We start from the raw sequence: 24434 nt of genomic DNA on the forward strand, positions 1-24434 counted from the left end.
AGAATGCCTCTTTGTTCCCCTACCACCCCAAGATTCTGATTTTAACCTCTGGTGTTAACTTATCAAGCCAACTTGTATTTTTGTAGTTATGTCTGATAATTCTATACAGTATTTACTGGAAGGATGTAGTTAGTGAAAACAAATTTAAGGTAGTGAAGATATTATTCTCCAACATGAGCAGTAATGAAGTTGAATTTCATGTCATCCACTCTGTTATAGCTTTTGGGGGTTTGAATCATCAGTGTCTTTGTGAAGTTAATATCACAACCTATACAATTGAAGAAAGAATTTATTTCTGATGTAATTTCAGAAATTAGGGTGCAGGAAAATAAAAACTTTATTTTGTAGATTGACTCTCCCTGTTACATTAAATTTTAATAACATTGATATTCTGCTTGCTTTATGAAACCTTTTATTACAAACAGTTATGAATATGAACATCTCATTTGACTACTGATGAACAGAGGGAAAAATCTAAATTAAAACTTTAAATACCACTATTTAATTACCCAAATGGCTTTGACTGTGTTAAAGAGTGCCTGGGATTATTCTGTTTTTCAATTTGTTTTAATGCTTCCTTGGTAAAAGCTGATGGATTCCCAGGCCCATTGCTGTCACTGATGAACTATATAAAGATAAATGACATTATGGTAAATTCCACTTAATGACACATTTTTAATTTTCAGAACACAGACATTTTCAGGCTAGTGAATGAAGGCTAATTACCTCAAGATCAGAACAAAATAACTCCTCATTTCGAAAGATAATAGAAAAGAAATGTTGCAGATTAATGATGCTATTTATCTTTAAAGGAAAAAAATTTTATCTTTATCCAGATAGCATAGCTCCCTGAGGAGCATGGTTATAAAATGAATCTGAAGTCGCAACTTAATAGGTTATTAAAATTGTTTGAGTGCAGGCTCTCCTGCTTTAGTCTTTCCATAAATTTAAATTGAAGGTCTGCTGTATTCAAAAAGGAGCAGCTTGTTTATGAGGCCAGAGGGAGCAACATACATTACTGACAAAAGATGCACTTAACCTCATTCTCATATCTTGCTTTTGTGTTTCTCTGAATGAAACTCCAACTATATGAGAAAGTATTTTTAATTTGTTACTGTTGTTAATTGATACCTAGATAGGAGGACCACACTTGGACTTGTTTAAGATTAAAATAAAAATGAAAGCTGTAAATACCCAAAACCTTTATTAAATATATAAAAATCAGTTTGTTAGCTGATTTAATTGTGTGTGTGTGTGTGTATACACTGTGTATATTTTTAAATATTTTAATTTTGTTATCTCCATAGAGGGAAAATAGCCTGTGAGGATGTGATTTTTGTGGTCACAGTTGGAATTTATGTAGGAATTGTTCAATAAATCATTATTCACAGTTAAAGGATTAGCAATAATCCTTTTGCTACACTTCCACACAAGTCACAAAGTAGTGACTCAGAGAATATTACTTGATCATAGAGGCTTTAAACTGTTCCTGACATCCTAAACTCCTCTCTTTTATTCTATGTAATGTAACTTTTTTTTTTTTAAACTATCAGGAGCATATAGCATTTTTTTAAACTTTCATTCTTGTTTCTTAGATAATACATGATTTGTGTATATATTGATTATGTTCTTGAGCTGCAGAAAAATGTTTGTGGTCACGAGAGGAAATAAGTATGTTTCTGGCACCTGAGAAAAATTTCAGTATATTGTTGTGAGATATTATTTTATCTCTTTCTCATTTTATTTGCTCAAAATAGAAGACACTGTTTTATCTCATAGGCACAGTTTATTGATTGCCTACAGCATCATTTTGACATGAAATTTTATTTCTTAGAAAAGTCAAGGAATTCTTGGTAATTATAATTGCAGTATACATTTGATTTTTATGTTAACTGTTATGAAAACCTCTTTATTTTTAAAGTGTCCTTATATAAGTAGTTTTGACTTTGTAGGTTAGGTGTAATTTCTAACAAAATCATTAAAATTATTCAATCTGAAATGAGTCATAGTGACTAAAAACTGAGAGAAAATACTAAAAAGATACTTTGTGTCAAATCTTCTATCTCACTGTCCTTATGTTAGTACTTAGTTATTACTATTTATTTTAAATTCTCAACAAAAGCCTTACCAAATTTTCTTTATTCTTTATTCCCTACAGGTGTGTCTTCTCACAGTGACTTAGGGAGACAAACTGGTAAGAATTCTGAAAATTTTTTGTAGACAGAGGTAATTCTATTATGGAAATAAAAATGAATGGTAATATTGAAAAAATAATTTTCTCATATAATGATCTTATTTCTGATTCTTAAAAATAATATTTGTGAATGGGAAAAGAAATAAGATTGCTTTTTGCATATGAAATTTCAGTAGTTTATCTTTATTCTCCAAAACTGTTTTCAGTGTGGCAAGCAATGTGTATTGTAAGCCTGTGTGTTATTTCCCAATGATTATTTGTTTTTTTTTTTAAATGTACTTTATCACACTCATTTAAAATGATAAAATCTGTTAGGAATTCAAACAACCTTTAATTAAGCATATAACTTACATTGTTATATGTGATGCATATAACTGTGCTTCACAATAATATAAAGATAAGAACCTCAGTATTTAGGCAGTTTTAGAAAACTTAAACATAAAATTTGATTTGATAAAATGGATACTTTTAGAATGAATGTATAGTGCATATTCTATATGTTCTTAAATCAAAAAATGATCTTATAATTCCTGTTAGACTAATATATGCTGAAATATTGTAGAGTCTTAATAAATAATATTGAGTCCAAACTCCTATTTTTCTCCATTATTACTATTTTTAAAAATTTTCCAACGCTATCTCCTACCTAGCCTTCTACAGTAAAGTTAAATTCATTCTAAAGATAGGCAGCTTAGGTAAAGAAATGCAAACAGTCATCAGAGTTATATTTTAGAGTCAGCGGTAATCTTTCTATGGATATGGAAGTGTCATTTTTCTTAACATGCAAGTTTTCACTTCCAATAATGATGATCTTGAATGACTATTCTATTTGGAAAATGTGTTTATAGGCTCTCAGTTATTTCTTTGATGTGTATTTTGAAAATTCTGTTTTAAGGCTCATCCTTTAGGCCTCTTAAAAGTTTTTTTCTGACTGATTATATTACAGTTCAGCAGTGACCTGTAAAAATCATATGGAAAAGGGACAAACTTAGGGTCATTGAATTGCTAATCATGGTTTCACAGCAAGGGCCGTAGGCTAGTTGTTGTTATATTTCCTTCAAAATATCGGAATTTTATTTGAATCTTTTTGCGATTGGTAACCTATGAATGTAAATACAAAGATTCTTGACAGAGCAAAAAAGAAATTATGGTAGATTTTTAACCCTCAAGTCCACTTTGAATAATAAGGCCCTATCAGATGTCACAGAGCTAAAGTGTGTTAACTTCCCATTTCATTCCTGACTCGCCAAGTTTACTGTTGTAGTTTAATGGTTAAGGCCTACAAACAGGAGTTTGAGATCTAGACTTTAATTTTAATTTTAGCACTAGCTCTAGTTGTCTTTGTGATTGACAGATAAATTCTTTTCTCCTTTCTTACCTGTATAAATGAGGGGTTTAAACACAGTCAAATTATATTGTGCAGACCTTTAGTGGGAAGAAGAATGAATGTTAGAGAGGGGAGGGTCTAGCAGGCCTCGCTGTACTCTAATTCCCCTTTCCCCATTTCTGCTTAACCAGAGCAACTCTTTTGTTTGTTTGTTTTTAGATTAAGAAAAAGTTACTTCTTAAAAAAACAAATAGCTAAGAAAGTTTAGAAGCCATTTCTTGCTGGGTCTAGAATGGCAAACTATGATCAGTTGTCCAGACCCGGCTTAACACCTTTTTTTGTGAAGAAAGTTTTATTGAAACAAAGTTACCTTTGTTCATTTACGGATTGCATTTGGCAACTTTTGCGGCATACTTGCATTGGTGTGCTATAGATACAGTTATGTACGGCATGCAAAGTTCAGAATGTCTGGCATTTTTCAAAAATGTCTGTTCACACCTAAACTAGGTACTTGGCAATCTTATACCTGCGAATTAGTTTCTAGATATGGCTTAACTTCTGCTACATGCAGTTCTTTTTCCCAGACTACACACTAATCCTTGGCTCCTTTTTCTTCTTTTAAAGCATTATTAAGGACTAATCTTTATGACACAATGCCTAACCATTTAGCCTCTGTTAGCACTCTTTGAAGATCAGTTGGTTATCTTGTGCTTATTTGTCCTAAAGGATATAAAAGGAAATATTGTTATGAGAAGATGCTTCATAACCCCAGGGTAATTGGATAGGCAATATTAATACATCTGAAATGATTATAGGACATTCAAGACATGATTGTGTAAATTTCAGATTATACAAATCTAAAATTAAACTTAGTAGAAGTTTTGAGAAAGTCAGTATGATAGGAATTGTTTATTAAGGTTTGGGGTTTTTTTCTTTTTCTTTTTCTTTTTCTTTCCTTTTTTTTTTTTCCCTTTTTAGGGCCAAGCCCGTGACATATGAAAGTTCCCAGGCTAGGAATCTAATTGAAGTTGTAGCTGCTGGCCTACACCATAGCCACAGCAATGCGGGATCCAAGCCGTGTCTGCAACCTACACCACAGCTTGTGGCAATGCTGGATTCTTAACCCACTAAGCAAGGCCAGGGATTGAACCCACATCTTTATGGATACTAGATGGGTTCATTACCTCTGAGCCACAACGTAACTCCCTGGTAAGATGATTTTAATATTCATCTGGAAAAGTAAATGGGAGGTTAGTATAGAAATTTTTGGAAAAAAAAAAACGAAAAACAAGAACAGTGAAATGTCCTACCAGATGTTAAACCTTATTACAAATCTTTAGCAATTAAAATAATACAATACAGACCCGGGAATAAACAGACCAATATAACAGGATGTTATCTGTGTGTGTGTGTGTATTGTATAATATATAAATGAACTAGACTCTTTTTGATACTTGGATGTATACACACAAACACATCCAAGTATAAATGAGTCTAGTACATTATAGGGTGACTTTTTTTTTTTTTTGTCTTTTTGCTATTTCTTTGGGCCGCTCCCGCGGCATATGGAGGTTCCCAGGCTAGGGGTCTAATCGGAGCTGTAGCCACCGGCCTACACCAGAGCCACAGCAACACAGGATCCGAGCCGCGTCTGTGACCTACACCACAGCTCACGGCAACGCCGGATCGTCAACCACTGAGCAAGGGCAGGGACCGAACCCGCAACCTCATGGTTCCTAGTCGGATTCGTTAACCACTGCGCCACGACGGGAACTCCCTAGGGTGACATTTTTTAATTTGGAGAAATGAAGGATTAATCAGTAAGTGGTATTGGGGGAAGAGTTACATTTCTACTCCATACCATATACCAAAATAAAGTATGGATAATTTAAAATTTTCTATTAATAATACATGAAACAGTAAAGTACTGAAAGAAAATATAGGTGAATGATCTTGTGTTGCAGGAGGACTTTCTAAATATACCATGAAAAGTTAGAAACCATTGTTACTAAGGTGACTAGAATGTGCAGGAAGCTGGTGGGATTTAACTGCATAAGCATGAACAACTTTTCTATGTGAACAAACATCACAAGCAAAGTTGAAAGCAAAAAAATAAAATTACATATATATATATATACACACACATACATATGTGTGTATATATATATATATGTAATTTAAAAAATGGCTTCTGATCTGTTTAAATAAGGTAGTCTTGGAAACCCATGAGGAAAGGAAACGCTGTAGTAGAAAAGTGGGCCAAGCATATGAACTGGTGGTTCCTAAAAGAAGAAACATATGAAAAAGCTTGCTGTCACTATTAATTAAAATTTCAGTATTATTTTAATCTATTAAGTTGACAAATTATAATAACATGGGCATTCATGTTTATGGCTAATACGGGCTTTAGTGAATCTTTCTTGATGAAAAGCAATTGAACAGTAGTTACCAAAAAATTTTACATGTTGTGAGCCACTCGGGAAGTCCCCAAAAGTCTTACATGTAACAGATACTATTACACAGATGTTTATAGCAGCATTATTCACAATAGCCAAAAGGTGAAAACAATGCAAGTACCTATCTACACATGGATGAAAAAACAAAATATGGTGTGTATATATATATATATATATATATATACACATACAATGGAATATTATTTTGGCATAGAAGGAATGAAATTATGATATATTCTATAACATGGATGAACCTTAAAAACATTGTGTTAAGTGAAAGAAGCCGGACACAAAATACTATATGATCCCACTTATATGGAATCTCTAGAAGAGGTGAGAAAGTAAATATATTAGTGTTACTACTAGGGGTTAGAAGGAAAGAGGGAATGGGGAATTTTTGCTTAATGGATTAAGTACAGAATTTCTGTTTTGAGCATTGAAAGGATTTTGGAATTAGATAATGGTAACATTGTGAATATAATTAATCCTATTGAATTATACACTTAAAGATGGTTAAAATGGCCAATTTTATGTTATATATTTTACTACAATAAAAAAAATGAGTTTTTTAAAAGTGTTAAAAGTGCAAGTCATTTGACTTAAGATTTGTTCAAAGGAAATAATAATGAGTGCATGTAAGGATTTTACTACAGAGTTGGAAACAGCCTAGATGTTCAATAAAAAGGGTTTCTTTACCATAGTATATTCTTTAGTGGTTGCAGTGATTAATTGAACAAGTATTTAATAGAAAGTTGTTATGCCATATTAGGTGGAAATACTGTAGTAAAACAGCATGCACCTGTTTTGCTTTTTCTTTTTGAACAGTGATAAAATATACTTTTATTTACTTTGTTGAATCAGAGGGTTGTAAAAAAATTATCGCTAAAGTAGATATCAGGCAAACAGAAAGGTGCTTTAGAAGTCCACTTACCTTGGAGTTTATTTAAACTAAGGAAAAAAGGTCATAATGTTTTCATGCAGTACATACTTGGTTCTTTAAATAACAATTGTGACATATAACAGAAGGAATTAAGGAATGCTGCACTTGTGATCCATACAGAACGCCAACATTTTGGGTTGTACATAATTTAAAGAAATGTCTGAAACACTTTTTGAAATACTGTAGTAGTCAATACGTAGAGGCATGCCTTAGGTGGCCATAGGAATGCAGTTTCGAAAAGGAAGAAAAAAAAATCATACTCGGAACTACTCAATTTCTTCAAAATCACTGAGCAAGAAAAGCAAGGTTAGATTTTACCTAACTTCACTGAGCAAGAAAAGCAAGGTTAGATTTTATCTAACTTCTATACAGTACCTTGACTTAAATCCAAAAGCAAAAGTTAAGACTCTCCTCCTCTATTTTTGGTAAACAACTGCATGGTAAACTCAGATGACTTTTCCCACTGGATTTTACCTTGGAATGGCCTTTTAAATTTTTTATTTAAAAGAGGGCATGTTGGCACTTTTATACTACTGATGTCACTAATGTTAATATTTCTTGGGGAGTTCCCGTCGTGGCGCAGTGGTTAACGAATCCGACTAGGAACCATGAGGTTGCGGATTCGGTCCCTGCCCTTGCTCAGTGGGTTAACGATCCGGCGTTGCCGTGAGCTGTGGTGTAGGTTGCAGACGCGGCTCGGATCCTGCGTTGCTGTGGCTCTGGCGTAGGCCGGTGGCTACAGCTCCGATTCAACCCCTAGCCTGGGAATCTCCATATGCCGCGGGAGCGGCCCAAGAAATAGCAACAACAACAACAACAACAGACAAAAGACAAAAAGACCAAAAAAAAAAAAAAAATTTCTTGGGATCTCAGAAAGATTCATATTCTTCACAGCTGATACAGCACAGGCTGGAGCTCCTGCTAAGCCAGCCTCATATTTCTCCAGTTTATTTTGTGCATCATCTTGTGTAACAGTCTCATTCATGTTGGTCTCCAATACCATTTCTCCCATCACCATTTCTGCAAGTATATTGTGAACTTATCTACATGGAAAGTTAAATCCAGTTCACAGACATTTTCAAAACATTTGTCTAATGTTTCCACAAATATTTGAATTAGATCTAAAATGCCAGGTACACTTTCTGAAGAATACACACAGAAAACAAAATATAATGTTGCATAATGTCTATAAATCAGTTTGCTGTCAGATTCTCCAATTAATAATCCTCCTTCTGGGAAATTACATTCTCATCTCTCTTAGATACCAAATGGAATGTCTCCCTGATGATTTGTTGTTGTGTATCTTCACTGTAGGGCTGGTAAAATTTGGAGAGCTGCGGCTTCCTATGGTTACTAAAGATGAGGATCACCTTGATCATGGCTGAGCTGGGCACACTGGGTGGGAGCTGGGGGCCAGGGCGGGGGGTGGGCACTCGAGGCTCGCCTCAGCATCTTGCTAGCGAGCCTTCTCCACCCTCCCCCCCCCGCACCTGTTTTTCATTTCTAAAAAACATTTATACATAGAAAAAGACTGAAAGTTCATATTATTGAAAACTGGAGCGGTTACCTTTGGGTGATAGGATTATAATGGTTTATTTAATGTATTTAATATTTAAATTATTTAATTAATAATTATTTAATTACTGTTGCTTGAATTCATACCATGAACACATATTACTTAGGTTCTAGTGGAGTCGTGGGGTTTTTGTTTTTGTTTTTGTTTTTTGAACTTTTTTTTTTGTCTTTTCTAGGGCCGCACCCAGGGCATATGGAGATTCCCAGGCTAGGGGTCTAATCAGAGCTGGTGCAACCTACACCACAGCTCACGGCAACGCCAGATCCTTAACCCACCAGATGCTTAACCCACTGAGCGAGGCCAGGGATCGAACCTGCAACTTCATGGTTCCTAGCTGGATTCATTAACCACTGAGCTGCAACGGGAACTCCATTGTATTTTGTTTTTTGAGAAGTAAGAGGAGTAATAGGGACTTGAACTTCTAGCCATTATAGAATACCAGGGACTGAATTTGTACTTCTGTCTCAAATAGCAAGAAAGTCAGTCTGTAAATTTGAAATAACTCTTTAGAGACACTGGGTGATAAGCAGTATAGGACACTGATAAAAGAGAAGGGAAACAAATGAGATGAACTCTTAAACTGCCCCAGCTTATTACCTAGAGAGAATTTCCAGGCAGTTGTACAGGAGGGGGGAAACCCATTCAGATTTTGGGGTCATGGGACATTAAAGAGAGAGTTTGGAAACTGGGGAGGCCAGGAGTCTAGAATATGTGGATAAAAATACTGCACCCAGGAGTTCCCGTCATGGCGCAGTGATTAACGAATCCAACTAGGAACCACGAGGTTGCAGGTTTGGTCCCTGGCCTTGCTCAGTGGGTTAAGGATCCGGCATTGCCGTGAGCTGTGGTGTAGGTCACAGACACGGCTCGGATCCCGCATTGCTGTGGCTCTGGTGTAGGCCGGTGGCTACAGCTCCGATTAGACCCCTAGCCTGGGGAACTCCGTATGCCGCGGGAGTGGCCCAAGAAATGGCAAAAAGACAAAAAAACAAAACAAAACAAAAAAATACTGCACCCAAAGAGAACTCTGAAGATTTACAGAAGGATGAGTTTCTGACTAAGAACTAATATGTGTACATTTGGGGAGGAAATTACTTGGGGCTAGAGCAAGACCATCTAGAGGGCCCTGCAAACCCTCTGAGAGGGGTATAAATTCCCTCTCGTCACTGCTTTGGCTTCATCTTGTAAATTTTTTTTTTCCATTTTTCTCAAAGTATTTGCTAAACTTTTTAGTAATTTTAGTGTTTAGGAGTATGTTGCCTAATTTCCACTAATTTTTGAATTTTTCAGATTTCCTTTTGTCGTTAATTTCTAGTTATTCCCATTGTCAAAGAAGATGCTTTGTATGATTCAGTCTTTTAAAATTTATTGAAACATGTTTTGTGGCTAACATGTAGTACATAGGTCTATCCTGGAGAATCTTCCATGTGAAATTGAGCAAATTTGTGTGTTCTCCTGTCATTTGATGGAATGTCCTATGTATATGTCTGTTAGTTCTAGTTGGTTTGTAGAGTAATTGTAGTCTTCTATATCCTTGTTTAGTTATTCTGTCCATTATTGAAAATGGAGTGTTCAGGTGTCTCTGGTTATTACTGCTCAGTGGTCTGGTTCTGCTAATTTCTTTTTCCTGTGTGTAGACCATACATTCATATTTCTTTGCATACCTCATACTTTTTTGTTGGAGGCTGGTCATTTTGAATGTAATAATGTGAAAGTTTTGGAAATCTGGTGGTTCCTCCTCACTGGGGTTTGTTGTTGCTGCTTGTTGTAGTTATTGCTTCTTGTTTGTTTAGTGACTTTTTGTTTGTTTGTTTGTTTTTTTAAGGCCACTTTCGTGGCATATGGAGGTTCCCAGGCTAAGGGTCGAATTAGAGCTCTAGCCGCTGGCGTACACCACGGCCACAGCAACACCAGATCCGAGCCACATCCACGACCTGCGCCACACTTCATGGCAACTCTAGATCCTTAGCCCACTGAGCAGGGGAGGCCAGAGATTGAACCTGTGTCCTCGTGGATGCTAATCAGTTTCATTTCTGCTGAGCCGCGATGGGAACTCCTGTTTAGTGACTTTTCTGAACTAATTTTCTAACATCTGTGTTCTTTGTCATTTGTGGTCACTAAAGTTTCTGTTCCGTTAACTTAATGATCAGCTAATGATTTGATAGAATGCCTGGAAACCTTCCCCTACTTCTACCACCTCCACTACCACCACCACAAAAACACCCTCTTTCCCCAGTCTTTGCAAATGGGCCTTATATGTGTACTAGGCATACCTTTAGTGTTCTGCCAGACAATTTATAACTCTTCTTTTAACATTTACTTCCTGCTTGTGTGGAGCATGAACTTCGGCCAGAGGTGAGAACTTCGGGCCTTCTCATATTTTTTTGAGCATGTGCCTAGCACTGGACATGTTTGGTGCCTTCTTATTTCTCTGGAATATGCCAGAGTTTTCAAAGCCCCTATTGCCTAAAGCATCTCCTTCCCTAGCCTTTCCTTCCAGGCTTATTTGTCCCAGCTCTTATCCCTTGACCATTGTGGAAGGAGTTAGTACATTTGCCCTTAACTGTTTTCAGCAGACACCCACCAACCCTCCCTGCCACCACATACATATACACTCACCACCACATCAGACATGAGAAAATTCTGAGGTAGGTGACATAAAGGCAGGCCATCAGACAATTCAGAACCAAAAAGCTACAGTTATTTGAGAAAAGGTTCATATTGCTCCCTCTGGTACTTGTAACCCATTATATCAAGAATGTGCTGTTGTCTTGCAAGGCTGTCATTGAGCTGGAAAATGGTATCTCTAAGTTAAGATGACACAATGCTTTCTTACTGAAATTCAGCTTTTTTTTTTTTTCCTTTTTAAGCATTTCTCTGCTGACTATAAGCTTTTGATTTGATTCCATAGTTTGAAAAGGTTGATTCTGACAGTTTTGTCAGCTTCTTTGCTGCTTACGTGGAGGGATGGACTTCTGGAGTTTCTTATTCTACTGTTTGATGACATCATGTTTCCAGTCATAAGAGGGAAATTTATGACATTATTACATGCTAACTGTAGAAAGAAAGATCACAAACCAATGATCTAAACTTGTACATTACAGAACAAAAAGAAAAGTAGGTTAAACCTAGAGTAACTAACCTGAAGGAAAGAATAAAGAGCAAAAATTAATGAACTAGCAAACAGAAAAGCCATAAAGAAAACTAGTGAAATAAAAAATTTATCCTTTGGGAGTTCCCATTGTGGCTCAGCAGGTTAAGGGTCTGACTAATGTCCATGAGGATGGAGGTTCGATCCCTGGCCTCACTCATTGAGTTAAAGGATTGGGTGTTGCTGCAAGATGCAGCATAGGTCACAGATACGGCTCAAATCTGGTGTTGCTGTGATGTAGGCTGGCAGCTCCAGCTCCAGTTGGACCCCTAGCCAACTTCCACATGCTGCAGGTACTGCTCTAAAAGAAAAAAAAAATGAATCCCTTGCAAAAATGTTAGTGAAACTGAGCCTAGACAGACTACTCAGGAAAAAACAAGTAAGGAAAGAAGGGATACCTCACAGATACTACAGATTTTAAAAGACTAAGGGGATATTATGAAGACTCTTATATCACTAAATTCAGTAACTTAGATAAAAAGGACAAATTTCTTGAAAGATACAGGTAAAGTTTAGTTTAGAAGAAATAGATAACCAGAGTATCCCTGTTAAAAAATTGAATTTTTAACTACCAAGTTAAAATCTTCCCACAAACTTTAAAGAAAAAAAAAAGTAATACCAATTCTATACAAATTCTTTAGGAATATAGAAGATAAGATAATGCTTTTCATCCTCTTTTATAAGCCTTTCATTACTATGACACAAAAACTAGATAAGACAAATTATTCCTTTATAAACATAGACACAAGAATCCATAACTGAATATTAGGAAATGAATCCTATAATGTATAAAAAGTTTATATGGAGTTCCCTTGTGGAACAGTGGGTTAAGGATCTGGCTTCATCACTGCTGTGTTTCTGGTCACTGCTGTGGCTTGGGTTTGATCCCTGGCCTGGCAATTTCCACATGCCACAGGCGCAGCCAAAAAAAAAAAAAAAAAGGCTTAACAAGTCATGGCCAAGTGAGATTTATTTGATTTATTTTAGGAGGACAAGGTTGGTTTGACATGTGAAAAGTAATTAATGTTATTCAGTATATTAACAGACTAACAGAGAAAAACCGTATGATCATCTCAGTGAATTCAGATAGAGCATTTTACAAAATTTAACATGACATTAGAAAAACAAAATAAAACTTGGCAAACTAGGAATGAAAAGGGAGCTTTCTCGACCTCATAGAGGGCCTCTTTAAAAACCTACAGTTAAAGAGTGAAAGCATTTATTCTATAGTTGGGAACAAGACAAAACCGTCCCTTCTCAGCAGTAAAGGATCCAGCATTGCCATGACCTGTGGCGTCGCAGACATAGCTCAGATCGCAGACATGGCTCAGATCCTGTGGCTGTGGTGTAGGTCAGCAGCTGCAACTCTGATTTGAAACCCTAACTTGGGAACTTCCACATGCCACATGTGTGGCGCATAAAGCAAAAAACAAACAAAACCAGTTGTAAAGATAGATATGGTTATGTAGGACAAAAAGAGAGAGAGTCTAGAGATGAACTCAAACACTGATGCCAAACATTTCACTGGAAGAGGAGATAGGTGTTTTAAAAATTGATGTACCGATTGGATTTCCATATGCCAAAAATGAGCTATAATTCTTAGAACACATGACATATAGCAGTTAGCTTTGTGACATATCATAGATTAAATGTAAGAGCTAAATCTATGTAAGGTTTTAAAGAAAACAGGCAATCTGAATAACTTGGGTTAATCAAATATTTCAAATATAAGCAAAGAGCACAAACTTTTTAAAAATAGAAAAATTGGACTTCAACAAAATTTAAAATATTTACACTTCAGAGTTACTTGAAGGAACTGAAAATGCAAGACCTGAAGAAAATATTTGTAAGGATATGTGTTCAGAATATGTTAAAACAAAACCAAACCAAACCCAAAACTCTTATAACTCAATAACAAGATGGACAGACAACCCAAGTAAAAATGGTCAAAAGATTTATAGATACTTATTGATGAAGATGTATAAATGGTAAATATGCTCATTAGAAGATCAAAATCATTAGTCATTACAAAAATGAAACTTAAAATCACAATGAAATAGTACTACCTACCATCCATTAGTGTGAGCTGTAATTGAAAAGACTGATAATTCCAAATATGTAGAAGGTGTGAAATAATAACTCACATACATTGTTGATTGGGGGGAAAAAAGTATTATTTGGACTTGTTTGGAAGAATTTTCTTTGAAAGTCTTATCAAATTAAATATGTACCATTCCATCTGATGTAGCATTTCTACTCCCAGATATTTACCCAAGAGGACTGAAAAAATATGTGCAAAAAATGATTTGTATCTGAATGTTCCTTGCAGCTATATTCATAATGACAGAAACTTAAAATAACCAGAATATCTGTCACCTGATGATTGGTAAGTAAATTATTGTATATCCATTCAAGGAACAAAATATTGATACCTTTCACAACAAGGAAGAGTTTCTAAAGCTTTATGCTAAGTCATAGAAGTCAGATACAGTGGACTATATACTATATGAATCTATTTCTGTAACAGTCTGTAAATGGCAAAACTAGTTGCAGAAATCAAATCAGTGATGTCCAGGGTGTGTATGGAAGGGACTTGGGAAGAGGCATGAGAGAACTTTTTGTAAAATGAAAATGTTCCATGTCTTAATTGTGGTAAATACTATACGTCTTTTTATTTTTTTAACTTTTTGAATTGTAAATAAATTATGAATTTTGTGTGAAGTGTAAAACTTACTTCAAAAACAGAAATATATTTATATTAGAAAATATATTTGTGCATACTTAAACCCACTTTTATGATAATCCAATTATTATAAATGAAAAAGTGGGAAGTTGTAATTTAATATTACATTTATTAATGACTCAAAATCTTTTATATAAATGGCCTAAATAATCAATGGTAGAACAATAAGGCACAATCCAAACAAAATATTATTCAATAATTAAAAATCAAGGTCTAGTAGAACACTCAAAATGAGAAAATGTACACAATCTACTGAATGGGGAATAAAAGAACATACAATAGAATCTCAGTTTGGGGAGGACAATAGAGCAGGGTGTTATTTCTGAGTGTTAGGGTGGTAGCAGCTGTTCTTACCTTTATTAAACAAAAGTTCTGAATTTTCTGCTTAATTTTTCTTGGTTTTTCTCCATTAGAATATAAGCACCATGAGAACAAGGGATTTTTGACTTTGTTGTTTTTCTGTTGCTCTTTCCCCAGAGCCTAGAAGAGTATTCCATAAATATTTATTGAATGATTAAATAAATGCACTAAAATTGTATGGCTACTTAGTCCTCAGTCTAGACTTCTTCATTGATTTGTCTGTTTTTTATAATTGCATAGTTATGGTTACCATAGCTTTATGGTATGTTTTGCGATCTGGTGGGACATGTCTCTTTGTTATTCATATTCAGATTATCCTAGGTGTATCTTCTGTTACACAACTCAAAATCCTATCGGGGTTTAAATTGTAATTTCCCTAGTAATATAGATTAATTTGATGGCAAATTGGCATCTTTTAATGAGCTTAGGACATTTAAATGACAGAGTGGATTATTTAGATATTCCTTCATGTTCTTCAGTAAGCTGTATGATTTTCTTAATGTTTCTTGGCATATTTCTTATTAAATATATTTCTAGGAGTTCCCGTCGTGGTGCAGTGGTTAACGAATCCGACTAGGAACCATGAGGTTGCAGGTTCTATCACTGGCCTTGCTCAGTGGGTTAACAATCTGGCGTTGCCGTGAACTGTGGTGTAGGTTGCAGACGCGGCTCGGATCCCGCGTTGCTGTGGCTCTGGTGTAGGCCAGTGGCTACAGCTCCGATTGGACCCCTAGCCTGGGAACCTCCATATGCCGCGGGAGCGGCCCAAGAAATAGCTAAAAAAAATAAATATATAAAAAATAAATTAAAAAAAAATATATATATATTTCTAGATGTGTTTTAATTTTGTTGGTACTGTTTTTGGGATTGTTTCCTTTATGACTTTTTCCCTGATACATAAGTAAGCTATTTCGTTTCATACATTTATCTTTTATTTGAACCTTACTAAAAATTATATGTAGTATTTTTTTAAATTTGGTTTAAAATTAAGTTGACTAATGAAGACCAAACTTTTTTATGGCTTTCAAGAAATACATAATTTTTGTGACTGATGAGGTAACTTTCTTCATTTTCTCACTCTGTTTAGAGCTTCCTGAGGTAATAATGGTTGAGTATGCCTTATTTAAACTAAATAGACCCTAAATTTAAATAGCTGTACAGTAATGCATTTGAAGGCATTTCAGCTACCCCAAGGCATTCAGCAGAAGTCCTGGAGAAGCTTGATGCATCAGTACTGTGGTCTTTGTCAGCAAGTCATTGTTGAGCTGCAGTTATAGATGAGGGAGAGGGTCTCATTGTTATGGGCCTTGTATCAAGCAGATAGGTAATTTATACTGAACATCTTTCCACTGTTACTCTCCTTACTGATATGCTAGAATATAATACTTGAGTCTTTTATTTTTATTTCTGATGGTCACATTTCTGAAAACAGCAGTGTATTATGTTAATATTTTGTTATGTATATTTCTGACATTCAGTTTATATGTGTTCTTACCTGTGTTTATGACTTAACCTTTAAAATTGTAAGTTCTTTAAAGGGTAAGGATGTGTTTTGTACAAAGTTCTGTTAGATCTGGCCTGAGCAATTAGTAGGTGTAGTGAGCATAGAAGGGGAGGGATAACATTGGGCAGTTACCATGTGCCAGTTCTGAACAGAACATAAGTGTAGAAACTAAGAATCTGAAAAATTACGTATCTTGCCAAAATTTAAGAGGCTATGGAGTGTCCATTTGATTCTAAGTTCTGTACTCTTCAACCTTGGCTACACATTAGAATCATCTGGAAAATTTTAAAATTTCATATTTTCATCATATTTCTCACCCCCTTCCACCTTTCTCCTGGCCAGAAGATTGACTAAAGATAGAGCCTAGGCAACTGGGTGTGGCAAAGACACAGAATTTTTTAAAAACTCTCATAATTCCAATGTGCAACCTTTGTTAAGAACAGAAGTTAGCAAACTCTAGCCCTCATGCCAAATCCCACCTCCCACTGTGGTTTTTGTTGTTGTTGTGTTTGGTTTTTTTGTTTTGTTTTGTTTTGCTTTTTAACCATGTAGGAGCCAAGAATGGTTTTAACAGTTTTATATGGCTGGGGGAAAAAAAATCAAAAGGAGGATATTTAATGACACATGAAAATTATTTGAAATTTGAATTTTAAAATCTATAAACAAAGTTTTATTAATACCAAAGCCTCATAAATTTTTGTTGATGCATCAAGAAATAATTGTTGAGAAACTTCTTCATAGACTTTTTTTTTTTTTGTCTTTTTGTCTCTTCTAGGGCTGCACCCGAGGCATAGGGAGGTTCCCAGGCTGGGGATCTAATTGGAACTGTGGCTGCCGGCAGCCACTGCAACATGGGATCCGAGCCTCATCTGCGACCTACACCACAGCTCATGCAATGCTGGATCCTTAACACACTGAGCGAGGCTGGGGATTGAACCTCCAACCCCATGGTTCCCAGTTGGATTCGTTAACCACCGAGCCATGACGGGAACGCCAATAGACATGTTTTAAATGTTCTTTTCTAATGTTACCTGCATTTTCTAGTAAACAAAAGGGCATAAACTTACAGATAAAGGAAAATAAAATCTCTGAGCTTAATCACCTCTAATTTAAAATTATTTCTTCTCTTTTCATCTGTTCTTTTGATAATAGCATACATGCTTTTTTAAAAATGCTTTAACTGTTAGGACTGATGAGGAGATTTGCTAGGTCCGATTCAGTAATCATTTGTTAATATTGTGAGATACTGTTGGTTTATGCTTCATGTGTTATTTTTGTTTCTTGTTTTTTTGGTCTTTTTAGGACTGCATCTTTAGCATATGGAAGTTCCCAGGCTGGGGGTCCAATTAGAGCTGTAGCTGCCAGCCTACGCCACAGCCACAGCAATGCCAGATCTGAGCTGCACCTGCGACCTATACCTCAGCTTGTGGCAATGCTGGATCCTTAACCCACTGAGTGAGGCCAGGGATAGGACGCACATCCTCATGGATGCTAGGCAGGTTCTCAGCCACAGTGGGAACTCTTATGCTTCATGTTTTACACTGACCAATATTAATTCATATAAGACAATATTCCCAACTTGATGTTGATTTAAGGGTTTAGAGTATTTCTCCATTCCTGTTTTTTTTCCTAGATTAAATTTGCTGTAAATAAGCTATAGATAAGCTCCCTCAAGGAAATACCTTCCTTTAAAATAATATCTCAGATATTAATGTACATTTGCATGTGAATCATTTTTAAATTGAAGGTTTTTTTGTTGTTGTTGTTGTTTTTTGTCTTTTTGCCATTTTCTTGGGCCGCTCTCGCAGCATATGAAGGTTCCCAGGCTAGGGGTCGAATCGGAGCTGTAGCCACCGGCCTACGCCAGAGCCACAGCAACGTGGGATCTGAGCCGAGTCTGCGACCTACACCACAGCTCACGGCAACGCCGGATTGTTAACCCACTGAGCAAGGGCAGGGATCGAACCTGCAACCTCATGGTTCCTAGTCGGATTTGTTAACCACTGCGCCACGACGGGAACTCCTGAGGGGTATTTTTATACTTGTTCATAAAACATTATTCTTGGGAGAAGAGTTTGACTTCCATCACCAGGCCTACTGTCTATTAAATTAGACAGTGAAGTTCCTACCGTGTACACAAACTTAAAAAGATTGCCTCATTTTGAGAGGTTTATAGTTTAGGTATGATGCGATGTTGTCCATCTTATAAGGTTCCCTTGAGTATTTTATTCTGGTATTCTTGGTTATAAGATCTAGACAGACTTGGACTGACCACGAAGTACATCCTCTTCACAGTCCAACATTACCTCATGGTACTTGAGAAGGCATTGATTTAGGTATCAGAGTAACTATAATGTTCATAGTTTTGTAATATTTTGAAGACGTGATAAATCACAATTAGAACTTGCTCAACTTTTTTTGTTTTGTTTTGTTTTTTTAGAGTTGCACCCATGGCATAAGGAGGTTCCCAGGCTAAGGGTCAAATTGTAGCTGTAGCTGCCAGCCTGCTCCACAGCTGCAGCAACTCGGGATCCAAGCTGCATCTGCAACCTGCCCCTCAGTTTATGGCAATGCCGGATTCTTAAGCAACAGAGCGAGGCCAAGGATCGAACCTGCATCCTCATGGATACTAGTCGGGTTCATTAACCCCTGAGCCACAGCAGGAACTCCTTTATTCAACATTCTTCATAGGGAGACAAAAACAAAAAATCAAGATTTATTTCATTAGTTAAATGAAATTCATCTTTTAAAATATTTTATGTTTTGTAAAATCATGAAGACACAATATTTTATCATGACATCCTAATATTTAGAATATATATGTGGATCTTTTGGAAATCACTATGTATAATTTTTGAATATATTTAGACTATTACATATTTGTGGAGAATGCTTTTTGCGTAAGCTTTTTTTTTGCATTCCTTGTTTTATTTCATCTTGGTGCCTTTGTCTTGTTCTGTTGTGTAATAAAATGAGAACAGCCACTTGAGAGTAATATGCTTACCCATTCAAGGTAAATAAATCATTTCTATAAAGAATTCAGTCCAAGTAATTAAATTTGATATTAGTCTGTACTCAAATTTTATGTTACAGAAAAACAACAGTGAGATTTAAAAAGTTATTTCTAAAAAAAAAAAAGGAGTTCCCGTCGTGGCGCAGTGGTTAACGAATCCGACTAGGAACCATGAGGTTGCGGGTTCGGTCCCTGCCCTTGCTCAGTGGGTTAACAATCCGGCGTTGCCATGAGCTGTGGTGTAGGTTGCAGACGCGGCTCGGATCCTGCGTTGCTGTGGCTCTGGCGTAGGCCGGTGGCTACAGCTCCAATTGGACCCCTAGCCTGGGAATCTCCATATGCCACGGGAGCGGCCCAAGAAATAGCAAAAAGACCAAAAAAATAAATAAATAAATAAAAAGTTATTTCTAATTGATACTTTTGTCACTTGAACTATGTACTTGATTACTTATTTGATCAAACTTATTTTCTTTGACATATTATGTATAATTAATACATTTATATTTTTAGAAACAACAATTTTAAAGTGAATTCATTTTTACTACTAAAAATGCTAGTATATTCCTTATGTTGTTAACTAAATTGCAAAAAACATAAAAATAAAGTATATCTCTACTATCTATTACAGGTATTCTAAGCAGTACTTAAAAATGTCATTTTCTCACATTGGTGATTATTTTGTTTGTGTTTTCAACCATTACTGAATACATATTAAGGGCATGCAATATATCCATTCAATCTGAAAGCAGATTGTTCTATATCTTGGTCCCCCATGAGGTCAGATATTCAATCCACCAGGTCAGGTTTTTTTTCTTATGTTTTATTTTTAAATATTTTAAACCTATAGAAACTTACAGGAATAATGCAGTGAACTCCATTATACCTTCATGTAGATATTTAATATTGTTAACACTTTTGCCGTAATTGCCTTAACGACCACCTTCTTCCCTTCCTCCTCTAAATACACAAACACACACGCAGTTTATTATTACATTTTTGGGATTAACTAGTTGAAAAATAATTTGAAGACATCATGCTCTTTTACCCCTAAATATTGCAGAATATATATCCTTAAGTGTCCTACATTGCCTTACATTAGCTACAATACACTTAGGAAATTTTAGAAATTTGACATTGATAAAATTCTTTTGTCCAATGTAGAGTCCAAACCAGTTTTCCCAATCATGCCCCAGTCTTCTGCCTCCCCTCGAACATGATCTTATCCAGGATCAGATATTATATTCATTTGTCTCTTGAGTCTCCTTAATCTTGAACAGTTTTTCTTTGCTTTTCGTGTTATTGATGTTATTGACATTTTAAAAGAGTATTGGTGAGTTGTTTTATAGAATGTCCTGTAATTTGGGTTTGGCATGATAAGCTTTCAGGTTATGTATTTTTTTGCCAGGGAAAGCATATGGGTGATGATGTGTTCACATTGTATCACATCAGGAGGTTCATATTTCAGTTTATCCTGTTTTTGGTATTAACTTTGATCATTTGATTAAGATGATTTCACCAGATTTCTGTTGGTAAGCATTTTTCCCTTTGTAAGCAGTCTGTGAGGATATATTTTGATATGGTGTTTTCCCACTAAACTTTAATCCTGTATTTTTAACATCCTTTGATGATCCTTCCCTAAATCAGTTAGTGCTGTTGTGGTTCAATTCACCAAATTTTGCATGCACAGTTCTTAAAAACTGCTTAAAAGTAGTACACACAAGTATAAATATAATCCAATATTTTAAGAATTAGAATATCTATAATATATTTCCCATTGCTGTAGTAACAAATAAAAACAAACTTGATTGCTTAGAAAAACAAAATTTTATTCTGTCATATTTCTGGAAGGCCAGAAGTCCAAAATCAGTATCACTGAGCAATAATCAAGGCATTAGCAGGGCTGCACTCTCTCTGGAGACTCTAAGGGAGAGTCTGTTCCATACCTCTTCCGGCTCTGGTGGCTGACAGTATTCCTTGGCTTGTGACAGCATTGTCATATCTCTCTGTTCCCTCTTCTTATTGCCTTCTCTTCTTTGTCTCAAATCTCTCTGAACCCCCTCCTTAAAAGGATACCCAAGATTGCATCAACTTATTACTATTGTTATTATTTTGTCTTTTTAGGGCCGCCCCGGTGGCATATGGAAGTTCCAGGCTAGGGATCAAACTGGACCTGTAGCTGTCAACCTACATCACAGCTACTTTAGGGATCCTAGCTGCATCTGCAACCTACACCACAACTCTTGGCATTGCTGGATCCTTAACCCACTGAGCGAGGCCAGGGATCAAACCTGTGTCCTCACGGACACCAGTCAGATTCATTTCTGCTGCCCCATGATGGGAACGCCTGCATTAACTTAGATTATTTATTCCAAATGCTAGATTCTCCTGATGTAACGCTGAAAGCTTTTAAAGTTTGTGTTTATGTTTGGATTGTCTGATTTTACTCTGATCTCTAAGGATGGGAATTAAAATAATTCTGAATGCTATTATTTTAAGCAAATGATCTAGAATTTAAAGTATAGATTCTACCAGCATAGTCAGGCCTTTGTATCTATGGGTTACGTGTCCACGGATTCAGCTAACAACTTATTGAAAATATTTTGGGAATTCAAAGCAATATTTGAATTTGCTCATATGCAGGCAACTGTTTATATGGCATTTACATTGTATTTACAACTATTTACATAGCAAATGCTATGTGATAATATATTACATTGTATTGTATTAGGTATTATAAGTAACTTAGAGATGATTTACATTATAAAGGAGATGTGCTTAGGTTATATGCCAGTATTATGCCGGCATAAATATGGTTTTATATAAGGAAATTCAATATTCTAGGTTTTGGTATCTCTACCAGTTCCACAAGGATACTGAGGGATGACTGTACTTTTTCTTTTGCAGCTGTTAGACTTCCTCTTGAGTTTAGTGGTATAATATGCTTTTAAAGATTGCTTTTTATTAATTATGATTGGGCTTCTTACTGAGAGACTTTCTACAGATGTTTTTCTTAGTTGTAGACAAGTGTTAAGTGTGAAATAGCAACTTTGTTTGAACTTTTAGTGATTATGATCTCCATAAGGACTGATTCTACAGTCTTTGCTCATAAGTCTTGCTTTCCTTCCTCGTTTCGTGGTTAGGTAAAGTAGATAGGAACATCCTCAGCTCAGGCATTCATCCACTGTCTTGCTCCTGCAGTGGAGGCAGGGTATTATTTGGAGTAGCAGACTGGTACTATATAAAGGAGTGACAGGAAACTGACAGGATCAAGAGTATGTGGTAGAGGCTCTGGATAATCTGAGCTCTTGGTTGCAATAACAAAACTCCAACCCAAAGGAAAGGGAGGAAAAAAGGAAGGAGGAAGAGAGGGGGAAAGAACAATAAACCTAGGCATTTGTATGACCTCAGCATAACTTGATTATTCTGGAGATTCAAGAATTAACACTGACTCTCCTCATTTCTCAATTCTACTTTTTCTGTGTTGGCTTCTTTCTTAGGCTGGCTCTAGTTGGAAGACAATAACTTTTGTCAACTTCAGACTTACATGGTCCTTAGCAGAGACAAGGCCTCTTTTCTGGCAGTTCTGATAAAAGCTCAGGAAATGCTCTCATTGGTTCAGCTTGGGTTATTACTGATCTAATAAATGGGAGCTGATGCTTGCATTGGTCAGATTCGAACTGTGTATTCACCTGTCTAATGGGGGTTTGAAGAGGAGCGAGATGGGAAGGAGTGATCATCACTTATCACCATCCAAATCGTTTGCTTAGAATGATTTCCCAATAAGAGAGTGAAAGGGAATGGAAGCTAAAGAGGTAAAATAATTATGTTACAAGGTCAAAACCTAGCACATGTGGCATTTGATTCAGAATCCCATATATATTGTGCACTCAATGGTTTTTTAAATAAAATGTGCTTAAGTAGGAGTACCTTTGTGACGCAGCAGGTTAAGAATTAACTGTTGTCACTAGAGTGGCTCAGGTTACTGCTGTGGCAAGGGTTCAGTCCCTGGAATTTTCACACACTGAGAGAGTAGCCAAAAAAAAAAAAAACCAAAAAGCTTAAATAGTCTCTTTGAAAAGTTCAGAGTTTTTTTGTTTTTTTTTTTAAATCTTTTGTCCTTTTTAGGTCCATACCCACGGCATATGGAGGTTCCCAGGCCAGGGGTCCAATTGGAGCTACAGCTGCTGGCCTACACCATAGCCACAGCAACGCTGGATCCTTAACCCACCACGCGAGGCCAGCGATTGAACCCCCAACCTTGTGGTTCCTAGTGGGATTTGTTTCTGCTGCGCCACAGTGGGAACTCCAAAATAAGTTCAGAGATTCTTGCAGGGTCCTTGTATTTGTCATTTAGATTTCTCAGGGTAAATGAAAATGAAAATATTTTAGCCATTCTTGCAACAATTATTTATTGAATGTCTGCTATAGTGTTTAACCTGCAGTATCATTTAATCTTTTCAAAGATTTATAATTTTTAGAATAAATTTTATGTATAGAATTAGATTTCAAAACATTTTAAAGTGATTTTTTTTCATATTTTATCACAGTATGTCAACTAACCAGGCTAAAGGATTTATGTAAGCCAAGGAACACCAAGTTATATTTTAAAACATTTTAACCAAGGCTTACAGGCTATCTCTTTACCTTTTATTTATCTGAAGTGCTATGGGATTTTTAATGCCCACGCAAAGCATACAGTAAGCCTCATCTGGAAGACCCATGCATAGCACAGTGCAGCTACTCAATTTATCTACCTTGGAAGGATGAAAGGCTAAGTTGAAAAATCATTTATCAGTTCCACTTCAGTTGTTACGTTTTTGCTTCGGAAACATCCTTCATCTCCTGAGTCTCATAATCTCTTGCCTTTGAGGTTGTTTCATAGACATGGTTTTGCTCAAACACCTTCAATTTGAACTTCTTCAAGAGGGGTGCCTATCTCCCAGAAGTTGCCTCCAGGGACTAATTTTACAGTTGTTATTTCAGCTCCTCCCACCTAGCTTGTTGAAGAAAGTTCTCTCACCAAAGGCATTTCTAATCAGAAACCCATGCTGGTCAAGCTGTACAGCAGCTTTTTGGAGATTGAGCATCCAACCTGGGGTTCCTTAAAAAGAAGGCATAATAACAAAACCCACTATGGAAACCCAGGATACCCTTTTACCCTGCAAAATGA

General features: G+C 36.0%; 1 protein-coding gene and 1 pseudogene across 4 annotated transcripts in view; one reads left to right on the top strand and one right to left on the bottom strand.

Annotated features, from left to right (window-relative positions):
* The window catches only part of ZCCHC7 (zinc finger CCHC-type containing 7), a 248274-nt gene that overhangs the window by 99118 nt on the left and 124722 nt on the right, over window positions 1-24434 (top strand). For all 4 annotated transcript variants that reach the window (XM_047767945.1, XM_047767944.1, XM_047767947.1 and 1 more), the window contains one exon: window positions 2159-2194. In XM_047767945.1, the coding sequence (XP_047623901.1) occupies window positions 2159-2194 (36 nt within the window). The remainder of the gene's footprint in view (window positions 1-2158; window positions 2195-24434) is intronic.
* LOC125121453 (AP-3 complex subunit sigma-1-like) lies at window positions 7783-8296 on the bottom strand (annotated as a pseudogene).

This window comes from Phacochoerus africanus, chromosome 2, assembly GCF_016906955.1.
Source record: "Phacochoerus africanus isolate WHEZ1 chromosome 2, ROS_Pafr_v1, whole genome shotgun sequence".
In the NCBI taxonomy this organism is placed as follows: Eukaryota; Metazoa; Chordata; class Mammalia; order Artiodactyla; family Suidae; genus Phacochoerus; species Phacochoerus africanus.